We start from the raw sequence: 18,038 nt of genomic DNA, 5'->3' as shown, positions 1-18,038 counted from the left end.
CCTTAATGGCCTCTTGCACCCGAGTAGCAAGAGATACTATGAAGTACAGGGCGGTGCTCAAGTTCTATAATGCGCATGTCCCCCATAACATATTTTGCCATGAAGATGCAGCTTCTATCAGCGAAGAAGCCACAGGTAGGTCTCGGAAGAAATAAGTCAAAACAGTAACTACTGATAACCGGCAGGCAGCTAAATCTGAAGCCAATAAAATCACTGCTAAGTGAGCCTAACGTTTTGTGGAAAAGCTGAAAAGGACACACACTGGACCCTGACGTAACAAAACGAGGGCAATCTATTTCAGTCCCCACAGAAAGAAAAAAAAAAAAAAGAAAAAAAAAAAAAAAAGGAAACAAAAAATACCCAACAAAAATAAATCAACAAAAACCAAGTCAGAACTTATTACTGGAGAACAATAGTAAAAACATAACCAGACATTGTCCGGCAATGGTATCAAACAGGAGATTCATCTAAAAATAGAATAAGAAGAATGTGGCCCAATATCCTTTGCTAACCTAGAACACTAATAAAGGTTTATAGAACTCAACCATGAATGGATTGAGTGGGATTTTCCATATGCTGCTCACCAGTATAGAAGCAATGGGTGGAGCAGGAAGGAATGCAAGCCTAACGATGAACAATAGCCTGTCTGTGCCTAACAAATCAGAGAAACTGTGCAATAATGTTTCATCTGCGTAAAAATGTAACATCTGAAATACCGCCAAGGTCAGTGAGACCTTTGGTGATCTGCTGTATAAGTGCTTCTCATGCATGGTGATGGTCATTCCCGGCTCCCTTAGGCACGTTATTTTTCAAAAGACTACCAAAGTGCTGAATGTTTAGGCCAGTTCCTCCCTGTTTTCCTTTTGCCAACCCCTGTAAGACGTCTCCTATCATCTCTCCACTTATCTTCCACCTCCCTGTCTATCTGGTTAAGTATCTTATAAGTGCACCAAATCCTACAAGGGAGAGTGGTGAGATTCAGGTATGTTAAATACAAGAACGTTTTTTTTTTTTTTATGATGCTTTAGTTTCAATTACATGAAAATCTGAGAAAGGCGGCATGTAAGTGAGATCAGAATAGGACCCTTTACATATAATCTCAAGTGAGGACTTAGTCCAGAGATATTTTTATAGAACATTTTAAAAAATAAATTGCATGAATGGAGAAATAAAAGACAACATAGTATCAGAAAGACATTTTAAACTTCATTCGCTGCAACATTCATGAACCAGTTGAGCTACACCTGCCATCCAACCATAAGGAGCTAAGACCCTGCACTGCGAAAAAGAAACAAACCCAAACAAAACAAAAAAGCAACTGCGTAATATTGTAAAAATGGAGTGCAATGCTACTACAGAATGCAATAAAACATCAGCGCTGCATCGTCAAACAGCACTTATCAAAATAATTTCTGAAATGTTTCTTCTGAAACACAGACAAAGCAATAAAAAGAGGATATATGTTTATCATTTTAAGCATAACAATGTGAGTTAAGAGCTTAAGAATACAAAAGTACTTGGAATGAATAGTGCTACCCTTTTTCTCCTAAGTAGGCATAAAAATATTTTCATTTCCTTCTTGTTTTTCCATACCATTAATATCAACAAATTTCATTCATTTCATGTTATCGTTTACAACTTTAATGCACACACACAGAAAAAAAGATACCTACTGCAATAGAAATAGTTGCTTCATTACCTTGTTTGCTACATTTGCAAATGTAAACAGCGAGGCAGAGCCAGAACTGACTCTAATGCATGATGGAATATCTTTGTTGCATACGTACACTGTAGAAAATAATTATTCAATATGTCAGGCACCATTATTTGAAATGTAATACATTAATATTTACTAGAAAAATAAGGTTTTTTTTCTATTTGTTCTCCCAACTTCTTTAATGAAATAAGTTAATCTGACAGTGCATCCAGTAGCTTGTAATATCTTCTACATCCCTGTGGCAAAATAATAAACTACTGGTTGGGACACTATAATGAAAATGATTAAAGTCAGTTCTTGTACACCCTTGTAGCAAGCATGGAGGCTCGTCTAACAGCACCTTTACCAATTATTTAATATTTAGTTATTTAGCCCTATTTCCCTGAGCAGTTATGCTGAGGAGCTTTCCCTTCATGGACAGTTTTTACAAAGCTTTAAGTATTAAAAAGTACTATGAAGACATTTAATGCTACTTAGCAAAAGCTGGTATAAGTCTACTGAAGGGACTGACTGGTACGTATAGCAATGTTAAGTCTGTGGAGAAGTAACCTTAGACTTTAAGGTTTAGAAATGTAATATATTAAAATATATTAAAATAAAATACAGCAGGTTACCTTGTTCCACGCAAATTAAACCCAGAGTGTGGCTTCTGTGTTAGAGACTTCACTAGCACAAAATGGTTTTCCTAGACTAAAGTAAGCCAGAAAGAATGTAGTGATAAAATGGTAGCTAAAAATCAGCTGAGTCTGAGAAACACCTAGATGAAATTGCTGCCAAAGCTTTGAGGAGAAAGTGATCCTAAGGCATGTTGTAGGGCAGAAATTAGCCCAAATTCAGAAAAAGAAAATGACCTTTTAACATCTGTATATTTAACAAGTCTAGCTCTTATATACAATGTGCATATGTTCACTACACCTCTGCAGCAGTACATACATATACACATCTTTGCACTCTTGCCAGTTATGTCTCTTACACAACAGCAAAGATATCAAATGTCCGGTAAAATGTCCTCAAAGTTATTTGCCATGGTACACTGCATTCTGGCTAGCTTTGGTGGGCCGTGTCCCATATTACTATCTCCTCCACCTACAGGCCACCACACAGTTGTTCTTTTTTTTTCTTGGTAACCCACTCATTTAAAAGAAAAAAAAATAAAAATAAAAATAAAAATTAAAAAAAAAAATAAGAAAAAGGAAGAAAAAGAAAAGACAAGGGGTTTAATATTGGATAAGGCATGCTCTCTATATGAAGTGCTTTATAGGTCTTCACAAGACATTACAAGCTATTGAATTCCCATCAAGGAAACCTATTTCTGTTTAATTGTGCTAAGTGCTAAGGTTTACTCTTTAGGTTTTCCATTCTTTTCAGCTTGTGCATTGTTCCTGTGTAGGCCCCTCTGGATGTGAGTTGTGAAGTCATACTTGTCCGTGCAAAGATGCTGGCATATGCTGCACTGGAAAGGTCCACTGTCACCATGGCAACTCATATGCAAAGCATACATCACTTCATCCAGAAAGACAATGCCACAGTGCACACACTTGGTAGAAAGTTCATCTTGAGTACTTCTATCAACTTTCTCTGTTTTTACTACATTCAAGGGACCTTCATTTTTTACAGTTGGTGGTGCCTTACTCTTTTCCTTGGAGGCACCATTTGCAGTTGGCCCAGGTCTGGAATGCTTTATCGCCAAATCTAGAGGAATGTCATTGTCTGATCCAACAGCTGAAAAATGAGGAGGCAGATTAAAGGTGGGATAAGGCACATAGTTTTGGCAAGGATTTGGTAGGCCAGGCACATGACTCAAGTAGTGTGGATTCCCAGGAACAGACAGCTTATATTTACTCCAGAATCTCAGCCAGTCAGCTTCACTCTGAAAGTCATTGTGTACAAACGGAAGTCCAAAAAGTGGGTACTGGTATTTTTCAATAGGGCTTCCAGGTGGTGAATAGTTTGGGTGTTTCGCAGGTCTCATATACTTTTCTATCGGGCTGCCTCTCTCTGAGCTTCCTTTCCCTTCTGATATGGATGAACTGTTGCCTGGGTCTCCAGTACTTTCCTGAGGACTTTTTATCTGAATGTGCAAAGGTTGCATCCTTTTGTGAATATCCAGAGATTGGCTGACCAATATTGGCTGCTGAGCAGAATGGCTTTTAGTCAATGAACCTTGGGCCTCATATTTACTGAGGCTGGGAAGCTGAATTTCTCTCTGATGACCTTCAGTTAAGTGATCCTCTGACCTCCTCTCTAAGGGGCTTCCATTGACTTGCTCCTCACTGCTACCCCTCTGCTGTTTGTTTAGCTGCTCAGCCTGAAGTGCCTCCGGGTTAAGGCGCTTTCTTGTTCGTCTTCTAATGATCTGCTCACCATTGTTCTGCTTAATGATGTTTAAAGGCCTGGGAGTCTGCATGGAACACACACATAATGAACAAAAGGGAAAAAGAAAGAGACATTAAACAAATCTACCCGACCAGGTTCATGCAAATTTATCTTTTCTTTTGTGAAAAGATGTAATACAAGAGAGTTTTAAGGAAATTACTATTTTTCACAAATAAAGCAAACCAAAAGGCTGCTACTTGGTCCCTCATGTTAAAAATAAGCTGTGATTTGCTTTGTTTTATCACACTGAGTGAACCATCTCAGTACTATACCTTTTTGCTTAAAAAAGGATGAAGCCTCCAACTTGTCCTATTTCTGAAAAAGTCTGGGAGAGATCTGCTGAAAGAGGGTGCTGAGAGCTAAAGATTAGGTGGGGGATGCATGGCTCTACACACTAGTGTTACTCCATATACTATGTCACAAGGGCTGGTACTAGCCAGGGGTTTGCACAGATCACACTACAGCAAGAACTGGGTATTACTTACCTTTACACCTATCCCATTTTTCTATAAATAAGAAACGACAGTAAAAAACATGACTTTCTGATCATCACCACTGTTACCTAGCAGAACGGAGGCAGACCTGCACAAAGATGCTGGGACTTTGTCACCAATGCCTCTTCCTTCATTCCTGATTTATTTTTTCCCAGATGTTATAATGCTGTGCTACATGAGGGAGAGAGGAAGGCCCCAGAAGGAGGGAAAGGGTCTGCAAAGAAAAAAACAGCCAGGAAGAGGCAGAACCAAGCAAGGCCTTCTGTTTCCATTTGATACTTCCCCACACCAGCTCAGAGTAGGTGGCCTATTTAGAGAAGAGCTGAAAATACTTCTGCATGAAGGAAGAAAAATAGTATGAGGTAGGACAGCTGCCAGGCCTCTTTGAAAGGCCGCTCGGCATGAAGGCAATGGTATGTGCATGAAAGATGGTACTGTAACGTCAGTATGTGTTGCTCTACTGGGCAGATGTTAAAACAACAAAACTACCTAAAACTCATTCAGTTTGGTGCTCTGGAGCTGCCATTTGTCTCATCCAAATGCAGACATAATCCTGATTTGGTTGGAGGCCAAAGAAGTGCCCCACAAAGTATTCCACTTATATGTTTACTTGGGAATTTTCCTTTTAACATTGTTTTAAAGAGCAGACTAAATTTTGGCCTACAATCAGTATCCAATTTGTAACTCAAATGTAACATAATTTTGTATATTAATATAAAAGTATCCAGAGCTGGAGTTCTCACTCTTCTACTTATTTCTCTCTCTCAATGATGCCATTTTCTCTTTTTCAATCTATTTACTTTCCTGATGTCTACTCATTTTAATGGTTAACCACATTTTAGGCAGTGCAGCTACTTGTTCAGATTCTACCTTCTACTAAAAATCTAAATAAAAAGACTGTGATTTAGAGTCTAAATACACAAAATTTCAACCCAGTAGAAAAGGAGCATCTGAACCAATCTCAAAGAGACCAAAGTACGCCAAGGCATAATCATGTTCAGATTAAATTAGAATATTTCAATGTAAATTTTATAATAAGTTAATAATAAGCAAATAAAGTTTATAGTTGCAGATCCAATGGCCAATTAATATACATATTACAAGCTCAGCTTAACTTCCTTACTTTTTGGTGACACTGTCATATTGACAAAGTGTGACAGAACTTACAAATCTGTTGATGTTGCTCACATTAAACTTTGATTTATACGCTACAGAACACTTTCATATGGGTTCAGAATATAATTTCCAGAGATTTGGTAATACTTTTAACCTTGCTACAGGTATGAAATCTGATCCTGCAAGCAGTTACAAGAAACATCTTCACACCTGTAAACGAGGATCCTCACACCCATCTGCATTTCAACTCACTTTGCTGGAAGTTAATGGCTGTAGGCACAACTTAACAATACTTCTGACCAGTCTTCAGCTGATTAAAACAGCATATTCAGTCGAGTAACACTACACATGCATTTCCTATTTATAGTAAAAAGGGGCAGACAGAAATATTATGTGTGTTTGCAAGCAGAGACAAAAAAAATTACTCACTTCTAGATAATCAATGGGGCACTCAAATTAGAAAACAGAATTTGCCAAAATTTTCCTTTTCAAATGTCTTGTATCAGATCTTTGATTATTCATTACACATAATGTTATGAAGTATAATTTTTTTTTTTGACATCTCTATCAACTGGTGATCTTCATCCCTCAAAAGTACAAGTAACATAAAAATAAAAGAAAATTCAGCAAATATTTCAGTGAATTATTTTGACTATTCTCCCTATACAAAATGGGAAATTGCTGTGACCTCTGCACTAGGAGATCATTTATATCTAGTCCTAGAGTAATATGCTGTAACCCCTCAAGGAAGTAGTCTGAGAATTTGGCCAAAGAATCTCTACCGAACAAAATCTAGCTTTCCATGACTGTATTAGAGTTATTAAACAAAGAGGAATAATGCCACAATATAAGCGGTCAAATTCATGACTTTTTGTGGAGAGAAAAAGTCACTTTCCACACCAGTAAGTGTGAATATTGTGTATGTGCTTTCACTGACATGAAAGTATCTTTTTTCACTTGAACTATTTTAATAACTGACCATTTAAATATTATTACACATTTCGTAACATATTTGTCTGCATTAAGGGAGAGAAATGTGAAACATCTGACAAGCTTCATGCGAATGGTCCATAGATATATTGATAGAAAGGAAATGTGACTCATACCAGGAATCATTACAATATTAACATTTATCAGTCCATATGTCTTTAGTACTATGGGACAGATCATGGATTTTTCTCCTTACTAAACACCAGTAAAACATGAGACTGCAGATAAGTGTATGATACACTTTCTTAAGCATTGATTGATTAATGAGCACAGTAGTTTTAAGCAGTGATAATCCAATTAAAAGGTAGCTATGAAATGTACAAACCTACTAGAGGTGAATAATTTTATTCAGTTGAGTAGCACAATTTAGTTTAATGGGGCAGCTTAAAGGAGGGAACAGTTCTGCTCCCTTGGATTTTTTTTGCATTTTCAGCCTAATAACTGTATCATCCTATACTCCTTAATTAAAAAAATACATAAATGACAAATACTTACTATAATTTTTCATGAAGAGATAGCTAGAGAGATACACAGGTAAAACAAATCTTCAAATTCTGCAGTTACACAAGAATATGGCACTGTCTTAAACAGTGTCCCAATGGAGACACTGTGGAGAGACGTGTTTGATTATTTAAGAACCCAGTTCACACCGAAGTTGCTACTGTATCACAGCAAAATGGTGTCTTAATAGAATTCTTAGTATTTGTTTGGTAGAAGTTCAATTGTAGATATTAATGTCAAGTATCCACTTAATGACAGCTTATTGTCATGCTTGGGCAGTGGATTTAAAATCTTCTTTTTTCCTGTATGTATAAATGAAGTTTGACATTGCATTGCTAACTATTACGGTGGGAAGCATACTAGTTTGAGCCACATGGTTCATAAGAATTATCTGAACTACGTTATTAATTCAAAACTAATACTTGCCTCTTTTATACAGTCGTTAAGTTATACTAGTAATTATGATGAACTTCAACACTTTAATTTAGAAATTTATATCATATAAAGGAAAAGTGGAAGCTGTCCATAGAAATTCTAAGAATAAATGGAATCAAATGTCAAATTAATGTTCCAAAGCCAAATTGTCCTTTTTAAACCTTTGTAGATGCTCAGAGTAATCAATGTAACTTAAATCAGAATGCATTTAGAACTTTCAGAGTTCTCCAGGAAAATGATACTTTCAGCAAGACCTGACCAAGATGCTGGCCAGAAATCATGCATTAGTCTATCTTCTCTCAATTAGTTGTCATCTGACTGGTTGGGATGTTCTGGAGCTAAAAAACAGTTACTGATCTCAGAAAACAGAGCTACTGCTTAACAATGGTGATCATCTTGCTGCTTACGAAAACTGGAATACTTGCTATAAAGTGATCTTGAGTAAACAGGATTGTTATATGGCCTGCGCATGAGACAAAGGAGAAAATCCATACAAATTATTGACTTATTTAGAAGCTTATGCCTCAAATTTGTAGATACATAAGCACTTGAGTAATAATGCATTTGAAATAGTTTCCTGTTTTTTTGTTGCTGGTTTTTTGGTTTTTTTTTTCATTTTGAAAATGTAATTTCTAAAAAATGTTTTAAGAAAATGCATTCTCAACCAAAACACAGGTTTCTGATTTTGGCTGAAACTCTAGATTGTTACACTGCCTTGGCAAAATCCCAAAGTCCAGCCTCCCTTACCAAAAACCAGTACCACTTTCTAATTTCATAGCAGGGAATAATATTTAACCCAACAATAAAAAAAAATAAAAATATTAAAAATAATATTGGGTCTTAATCTAAAAGATTCTGAGCATTTTGGAACAGATCCAAAGAAACACTTAAACGTGGCTTTCCTGGACCTGGACCAAAGCATTCAGCATATCTCAGGATCAAGCCAAGTGTCGATAAGATGAAAAGCAATACAGACAGCCCATGATTATTACTTATTCCATGCCTGATCCAGAGGAATGATGAAAAATTATCTCAGAAATTAATGAGTGCCATCGCATGAGCAGTTCCTTGTTACTTCTGAATCCTGAAGCAGACTACAAGAACTGTGGAAAAAAACCTAAAAAAAAAACCAACCAACAAACAAAAAGAACCCCAAAGAATTTCTACAAAATTTGGTGTGAAGAATAAAGGGGGGAGAAGAGTAAAAGCAAGCAAAAAACAGTATTTTTGATAAGTAGAGAGCTTCATCACAACATACTGTTTGCCTATAAATGGAATTCCCAGAAAAGAAATAATTTTCCCCTTATTTCGTATCAAAATAATTAAATGCATCACTGGTGATCTCAAACACGTCTACCCACAGCATCCCAGCCTTTTGCATAATGAATCACATCTGATTCCAAAGTGACCATACTGCAAATCCCCATTAGGAAATTAACTGCAGGCCAGGGAGTGGTAGTAATCACACAACCAGGCAAGACCACAGTTGCCCAGCTTAACTGTATAACCCCTTTTTTCTGAACAAACCAGCAAGTTCTTCCTACCGAGTGAAGCTTCTGGTAGAGGCCACACGCATTGCATACATATCCACCATTTGCATTCTTTCGCCAGAGAGAGGTCTTTGTGGTCAGGCAATTGGCACAAAAAACACCCGAGCCTCTACGTCTCTGAAATAGGGAAGAAGGAAAAAAAACACAGAAAAAAAAAAACAGGTCAGAGGTGAGTCACATGATCTGCGGAGTTAGGACAAATCAACACAGGAGTTTTGTCTCTAGACTGGCAACAATGACAGTATAAACCCACACTGCCCATAATGAGGTCAGGTTCAATTGTGCTTAATAGGCACCACTGATTTTCATTATAATTAACCCTGGAGTGATGGATGAGGTGTGTGAAACACCAAAGCCTTTTCAGAATAACAGCTTTAACTTTTTGAACTTCAGGTTTTGTGCATTTAATGATCGTTTCTAAACAGCAAATTCTGAAAAACCACTCTGGAAGCTGACAGAGAACATTCTGTAAACTTCTCCTGTTTTGTTCACTGCGTTTCACAACAGATTATTTCTTTTCCCGTTGCTTGATTTTAAAGTGCGATTGGTAACAGGGATCCCGAAACACCACCATGATAATTAGTTGCAGTTTGTATTTGCGTCATACTAATTCCTTTACTAGAGACTATACTTCATTAATTGAATACACGATATTCAGTTCCAGTCGTTCCCACTCACTTCAGAAAGCAGAGTAAGAGCATAGACTTCCCTCCACCCGCTAAGAACAAGGAGTAACCTCTGCCAAACAAATAAAAGTACAGTATGCTTAATGAGACCTCTTTTGAGCTTTACCTGAAATCCACGAAAACAGTCTCATCAGCACACAGACATATTTAGTTTATTCAGGCAAAGAAAGGCACAGTACAACTTTCCTAAATACCAACTGATTTTTAACCAGACTGAGCTGTGCATTCATCAGCTTTCATAATGATCCAAGAATATTTAAAAGTAGACAAGTTTATGAGTATTGCTCGTTAAATTCTTTCTGCAGAGCAATGATTTTATTAAATCTCTCATTTAAATAAAAGTCAGGCTGTGTTTGTGGGCACAAATACTAATAAGCAGGAAATGCAATTCTTTTGCTGAAAAGAAAATCTGAATTTCAACTCTGTTCCCTTTTAGCAAAGGAAAAAAAGTCAGTAAGAAACCTTCAGCATCGAAGATAAGAATGGTCGAGTATAGAGAAAAACAGTCTGGGTGAAAACTAATTTTATTATAAATTAAAAATTACTAGCACTATAAGTCAAAATTTCAGGGTTTCATAAAATTTAAGTAATTTATTTAACTTTAGTCTATACTGTAGAAGACCAGTGTTCATGCCAAAAAAATACAATGGTTATAATTGTACTCTGATACATTTCAAATGGAAAGCTTTCTGCAGACATAATTTTGGCTTCAAGACTGGAACACTTTCTTGGCATTGAAAGGGCATTTGATTCATCGGGTGTTTCACAATGTATCACTAAAAAGACCTGGTGAGCAGCCAGTTCCCTATAGGGTAATTTTTCCATCCAGATGCAAGTGCTATCAGAGGCCCTCGTCAGCTAAACTAATTATGATCTTGCATTTGCTGATGCCTGCTCACTCTAACATTCGACATCCTCTATTAATCATCAATACAAGGAAAATGAATGAAACGTAAAGAAACGAGGGCTGGTAAGCTGCACAGCCATAAAAATTTGAAATGAGTGCAATAATTTAACAAGATTGGGGAAATGTTTTTAGTGAGCACAAAGTCAGGCTAACAATTGCCCTTTTAAACCAAGAACACAATTTCATTAGTACAGCAGGTTGTGATACTTTAAGGTGATACAATAAAATCTAGATTGTCGTCGAGATAATCTCTCTCTCACCCTCTTACATCATCTCCTAGTTTGTCTCTTAAATCAGAAGCAGTAATGCACTGTTTCTCCATTTGGGTAGGGGGAGGACTGAATAGCAGCCGATATCTTCAGCCAACATTGAACACTGTGTATTCGAGACAGCGTCCACTGGGAAGGTGCCTTCACCTCCCAGTAAACTGGAGCTCCTAGCGCTGTTTGTGGTTGCATACCCCAGCAAAACTTCACCTGGCTTCTGAAATATTTTCCTTCAGAGCACAATGAAAGATTCACTAAACTAACCCCAGTTTGGTCCATTTGAAAGGCGAGAAGTTTCCAAGCGGAAATGACTGTATATGGCCAGGATTCAGACACAACTGCCTAACTGTTCCTTTCCATTCCTACTTTTTGTCTCTCGGCCTATGGTTTCTTGGTGCGGTATATTAAACAAGTAGAGTCTTAATCTGAGTAAGTCTTTCCACCCTTTTATTTCTGTTTGCATTACTTGAGCTGTGGAAATAGCCTCTACAATGTCATGGAAGACTTTTAAAATACAGAGAAGGTACTTTAGGGTTTATGCTCTGTATTCACATACACCTGAATGGTGACGGAAGGAGACTGAAATCCTCACTGAACCATATGGAACTAGTACATATTTAAAACACTGAGAAAAGTAATTCCATTTCCATGTTTGTTTTTTTAGAGAAAACATTTCATTCATTTTAATGAAACATTTCATGGCTTTCAGACGCAATGAAATAAAGCTGACAAGAAGCTACAAATTACCAAAAAAAATACCAATGCACCAAAATATAGGTACATATTATATAGATATATATAGATATATAAATATACATCTCTATATAGACATATAAATATATATAGATACTTAGATATACACTAGAACTGATAGACACTTCCCTATATTTAACACAGATTTATCTTTCTCCACCTTCCTAGTCTCTTATCGTTCTGCTATTTAAAGACTGTACGGGAAAATCAACAATCATAATTCCTCAGAAAAACTGTTCCAACTATTACACTACTGAATTAAAAATTAAATCACCTCTGGAAAAAATAAATGCTGGTGCTTTGGAGAGCTTTTTTGTTTGTTTGTTTCTTTGTTTTTAAACAGCGTTTTATAAGGGGGATGTGTTGCTTTTAAGTGGATTTCCTGAGTGAACAGGACTGGGGCAGAATCAGAGCATATTCTTTGCTCCCAAATCCCACTAACTAGAGAACTGGCCTGCTTGTTAAATATGTACCTGAGACACATTGATCATCCCTCCAAGAAAAAGTGGAAAAAATGGAAGCTCTTCTTACAAGGCTATAATGCTCCTAGTTCTCTTCTCCTAAACTCTAATAGCTTTCTTAAAAAAGAAAAAAAAAAAATGTTTGGCCTTTACTTTCCATATAGAGAAATCATGTTATGAATCATGTTATTAGCAAACAGGAGTTATCTGAGTAGTTATTTTTTTGTCCTGGAAGTTAATTAGTGATGACATTTCTACTTCATGAGTGTCTGTTTGGCTTTGCATATTCAGCTTTTATGTTAGTCAAGAACAACGGCCAATACTGCTAATATTTTGGGATAGTCTCACAAAGTAGCAGACATTTGAGCTCCAATTCAGCAAAATTTGAACAACAGCAACAGACCACAGCCTCAGTAAATCCCAGGCATATGCTCAAGAGCTGCGCTATGAACAAACCCTGGCCACCATTTTAAAGAAATATGGAACCCTTTGCTCTTTTTCAAACATGAACAGACTTATCATAATTAAAGAATCTCTTAAGATCAGCCCAGGAAAGGTAAATCAATTTAACTAATCATGGGAAGGCTTGAGCCACAGTCTCCCACTCAGTGCCACAAGCGCTAACAGGAGGTATCAATGAAAATTTCCCATATAACTTTGGAAGAAAAGCCTGAAGGATGTAAGTAACTAAAATATGTATCTACTAAGTCAAGCCTTAATCATCTGGAGCCTTGTAACCACTACATTACAGTCACAAATCCTGAAGGGGCCAGTGCAGTTTCTGTATTTCCATTCCAACTCCTGGCTTTGGGCGTTTAACATCATGGTTGTCTCAAATCACATTGGGCTAAAACTTGGCACATGTTTTTCTCAGCCCAGATGTAACCTTACTTTTTTTGTTGTTGTTTTTGTACTGAAAACTTTATTTAAATCAGTTCAGCTGTTTATAATTTGGAGATTTGCCAAAATTGAGGTGGGGGTAGTGAGAGTGGACAGGGGAATTCCAAGTTCTTCATATAACTTTGGGAGAAATAAAGCATGTGCACATTTTAATATTATAGCAAAGCAACAAGTGGATTATTATTTTTATATAACTAAGCTAGGAAAGTTTGTAACTATTCACTGAAAAAGCACTACAGATCTCTCTACTGTTTTCCCTTAGTAAGAACCATACTGAAAGCATGTAATTGTATAACAAACCTTGATATGCAGAGTATTTACTCACATTTTGTATGGTTTTATATCTTGACCATTTCTAATTGAACAAATCTGAAACCTGGTATACACATCATCAGGTTTGAATGGGTAATTTTTTTTTTTTTTTAACTCCTTACATGGTTTTCAATAATTTAAACAAGAGAATTATTAGTGATTTTTGCTAGCCAGTAAAATAGCAGAGAGTACTGTAAGAAGTTATTCATTTAGGTGTATTGACAGTATCAGGCCCTTGTTTTTCATTTAAAAAAACATCATGTTTTAGATTGTAAAAATGATGTCTCACATTTTATACAATTTCAAATTTTCTAGCCATGCAGAAGTGTCATTACTTTTCAGTAATAGACGAATACTTAAAACACAGTGTACTTTCAGATGGTATTTTAACAGAACTTCATTTAGAAAAATATATATTGTAAATATAAAAAAGCCAAAGACGCTGCTCAAAAATGGTGGCTTTTTAGAAAGCCAGACTAATTGAGGGTGCTTGACTTCTAGTTCCAAATACATCCCCTTTTCAAAATTTCTGCCAGAAGATACTTTCAGAAACTCAAATAGGCTCCACAGGCATCAGCCAAGCGTTTTTCTGACATCATTCTTCCTCGATTTTGGACACAACAAAATTTGCATTTTTGCTGATTACTTTCACTTCCCTATCACAAAACGATGATACAATGAAGCCTGGATGTCCATCTTTGGCTTTCTTCTGTGACAAAAATGGATAACATTATAATCACAGGTCCAGAATATATCCAGTGCAGACGTCATAAAATCACAGAATAGCTTGGGTTGCAAGGGACCATAAAGACCATTTAGTTCCAATCTTTCACCATGCCCAGGGGGCTGGAACTAGAGGATCTTCCAGCAGATGAGGCTGCCCAGGGCCACATCCAACTTGGCCTTGAACGCTTCCAGGGATGGCGCACTCACAACTTCTCTGGGCAGCCTGTGCCACTGCCTAACTACCCTCTGAGTAAAGAATTTCTTCCTAATATCCATCCCAAATCCCCCATTTTTTAGTTTAAAAATACTCCCTCTTGTCTGATAAATGTTAACAAGGATAAGCATATGCCTGACCTATCTCCATAGACAAGGCTGTGGCCTCACAGGCCTCAATGAAAGCAGGGCTAAGCACTGGCTCTTAATGCACTCTGGCCACAAGGAGGTCAGGAGGGAAACACCAGGAAGCCTGAACAGCCATGGTTCAGTGTAAACCAGGTGACCCTCCAGATTGGAGACCAGCTTTAAGCAGATGGCCTCTGACCTGTAATGGCCAGACTGCTGCCATGAGGTTCAGAAAACAGGCACTTGTGGTTTCATTGTGTTTGCACTGCTGTGATTATTTTGGAGGTTTTTTTTTTAACAACCGCTGGGTCTTTCCAGGTTTTGTCCACTACTTGCCCTTATAAGAGGCAGTTGTGAATTCTCTATGCTTTGGAAAAGCTGAGATTAACTGAAGAACTGGGCAGTGATGCAGCATCTAGATGTTGGACGAAGAGCTACTTTCTTTAGTTTAGAATGAGAAAAGAAACTTTTAGCCCTCCTTTTTTTTTGGCTGCAGAGGCATGCAGACCTTTCTGAATGTGTTTCATCAAAACGACTTTCACTCTTAACTATGAAAATAGCCACAACTATGTCCCTGTGAAGTTTCACATTTTAAAAGTTTAGTTGCTTTTGCTGTAACTTTGTCTAAATTAAAAATAAAGTCATTGGGTTTTCTTCCCTTCATAGCTTGGAAAGCTTTCAGCAATAGACGAGACACTTCTAAGCCTCAAAGTGTAAGTTGTCAGAAAAAAATGAAACGCATAAGGCAGAGTGTTAAAGTGAATCTTGTTTTTAACCTCAGCGATGAGTTAAAAGATGCCTCTTGAAGTCAATTTAATATGCCAAATCCAAAGTCTTCATCTAAAAAATTTTCAAGATCACATTAGAGAATTGCACTTGAAAGACACATAAGAAGGAGGTTAGGAAAGGCAAGGCAGAAAAAAAAAACAGAAATGCCAAGAGGAAAGTTAAAATTACACACCTTGTTCACATAAAAACTTGAATGCTGTATTGTAACAGCATCTTTTATGATATATGCTGCATCACAAAATTTTAATGACAGGAATCAGGGGGTTTTTAAAGAGTGAAAAAAACCTGTAAATTAAATATTATTACTAGCTCAGCCTTTCAGAATTCTAAACCTGATCCCTTAGGGAGAGTAAATATTTATTGTGCCTGTAAACTGTATTTTTTTTTTTTTTTTTTGAATCAGCAACAAAAACGCAGATGAGTAGTTTTTGTCCCAACTTTCGTAGCATTTCCCTGTAGGTTGTAAAGCTGCCTCAGAGATAGTGGCACTTCACTAACAAAAAACAAACAAACAAACAAAAAAACACCAAAAAAACTGCAACACAGACACTGAACTCCGATCCCTTTGACTTACTAAAAAGGCAGAATTTTGTAAAATATTTGTTAAGGATGTCATGATTGCTACCAAGTTGAACAACTGGCTAATCAAAATGAATAATTAAATTTAAAATAAGAACTACACAGGTTTGCAAAGAGATCATAAAATCAGTTGTTATTGAATCTCTTCACCATCACTTCTTCTCTCAAGCTATGGAACACCCAACCTTTGCTTCTGAGCTAGACCTTCAGAAAGAACTGAAGGTCCTCACGCCAGAATTCACCATCTTTTGAATCACATAAGTGATCACAGTACACTTTCCAATGAAACGTCCTTGCAGTATTCATTTTCCGTCATTTGAGCACTTCTCTGTACAAACTAAGCACTCTGCAGTGCATCTCCTTTCATACAGGGATGGAGGGTAATTTCAGTTTCCTCCTCATGATCTGCAGTGGGAAAAATATGAAACATTAAAACCTTCTGTGCAGTTGTTGGTGATTGACGTGTAAGCATTATATGTGAAAATTATATGTAACAATTTGCTGGTCCAAATGCATATACAGGCCAAACAACTGGGCTTGAGATGTTTGTAAGAAACACTGAGAAATATTTTCTGGTGGAACTACATGTTAATCCGGTACTCAGAGAGTTAACTATTTACTTAATTGTTCTATGCCAAGCATGACTTTTTGGATAGCAGCTTCCTTCAACAGCCTTTTAATAAATATAATACTTTTCGAGGCCTGATCCTGAAACTGACACAAGCCGATCATCTCTAAAACCCTTGCAGTGCCTTAAACACCAGCAACCGCAGTTCGACTCAATCTCACTCCTGCTGCATTTTGCTACTGACTACCAGCACGACGACCCAGACCTCCAAGAAGCCAAACCGAAAATGAATTTGTCAAGTTTTATTCGCCCTAATACTACATTTAAAAGAAAAAAAAAAGCAAAAACCATCATCTAGCAACTCATTATCAATAATGATGACATTTTGCAATAGCCAAAACCTATTCAAGAGGAATACAAATTCTGTCTCCCATAGCTGAGTCGATTACATAGGAAAGTAATGTAATGGGCCGTGCCCCGTCAAACGCTCACGTACTCGACTTCCTTCTCAATTACCAACTTGTCTGCATTGCCATCTGTAAAAACGAACACATACCTTGTGCTGCCAGTTTTTGCTCTTGCACTTCCATTAGTGGAACTGGCTGCAGCTGCTCGAGAAGAAAGCCCCGATTGTCTTTGTTTTCCCAAAACGCAGCACCATTTTTCTCCCTTCCTTGTGCCTATCGATGCAAGGAATGCATTATCTATGCTGAGGTGTGCTCACAAGTACTGAAACTACAGCCCACCTAATTTGTGTCCTGCTTTCTCTTTGCAATTTACCACCTAACACAGCAAAAAGCTGACAGCATCTTCAGCAATATGAAGATGTTACTAACACAATGGGTTTAATCAGTTTGTTTTAGGAATTGCAGTAAAACTTGCTAAGTTTCTGGCTAAGCTTCTTCTCACATTTTAAATCAAGTTGATCACTGGAGCAGTGATTTAGAACAGAACTTACACGAAGCAACCAAAAATAAGATCAGCAAGAGAAGTCAAATTTAGGAATAACAGCATTCCTTACAAAAAAGAAATAGCTGAGGTAGATGGAATAGTGTGAGTAGGCTGGACAGAGGGAGTCTGGTTTGGGAACTGTGATCCCTGTCTGTAAACAACACAAACTTTCCTCCACTAGCACTTGCAGAAACAGTCTCGTGCAGCAGACTCTGAGTGTCTGCCTGAAAAACCAGCACCCACTTCCACAGACCGCTGCTGCTCTCGGCATGGTGTGTGCTTCCCAAGGAGCTGCGCTGCTGTTAGCGAACAAACCTACAAAAAGCCTCTTGAATTTTCTACATTACAAACACTGAAACACATTCAAAATTAGACTGCTCTTCTTCTCGTCAGTAACTGCACAGAAACAGTGTTCTCATAACAGCCCTAAGCACGCTGAAAGAGACATCGAGAAAACTGGAAACGCTTCTGACTGTTTCATTTCTTGGCACAAGGCGAAAATATCCAAGCCCTGCTGTCTCCAATAGGGAATCTAAATCAATAGTTAGACTTTGTTACAAACAGACTCACTTTCTGAGATAAAGAGCCAGTTGTGAAGGTGCCTAAACACGGAATTAGG

The 18,038-nt window shown here is 37.3% G+C and overlaps 1 protein-coding gene across 1 annotated transcript in view; it reads right to left on the bottom strand.

Moving 5' to 3' along the window:
- Positions 1-2,857: 2,857 nt before the first annotated feature.
- The window catches only part of TRPS1 (transcriptional repressor GATA binding 1), a 167,982-nt gene continuing 152,801 nt past the window's right edge, over positions 2,858-18,038 (bottom strand). Inside the window, exons 5-6 of the mRNA XM_042809005.1 lie at positions 9,174-9,296; positions 2,858-4,118 (exon numbers count right to left, since the gene is read on the bottom strand). Coding sequence (XP_042664939.1) covers positions 3,057-4,118; positions 9,174-9,296 — 1,185 coding nt within the window. The 3' untranslated portion in view covers positions 2,858-3,056. The remainder of the gene's footprint in view (positions 4,119-9,173; positions 9,297-18,038) is intronic.

The sequence above is a fragment of the Centrocercus urophasianus genome, unplaced genomic scaffold (genome assembly GCF_019232065.1).
Source record: "Centrocercus urophasianus isolate 14NV4802_14NV808 unplaced genomic scaffold, USGS_Curo_1.0 seq_11, whole genome shotgun sequence".
In the NCBI taxonomy this organism is placed as follows: Eukaryota; Metazoa; Chordata; class Aves; order Galliformes; family Phasianidae; genus Centrocercus; species Centrocercus urophasianus.
The sequence above is the reverse complement of the archived record's forward strand: the minus strand, read 5'-3'. Positions and strand labels throughout refer to the sequence as shown.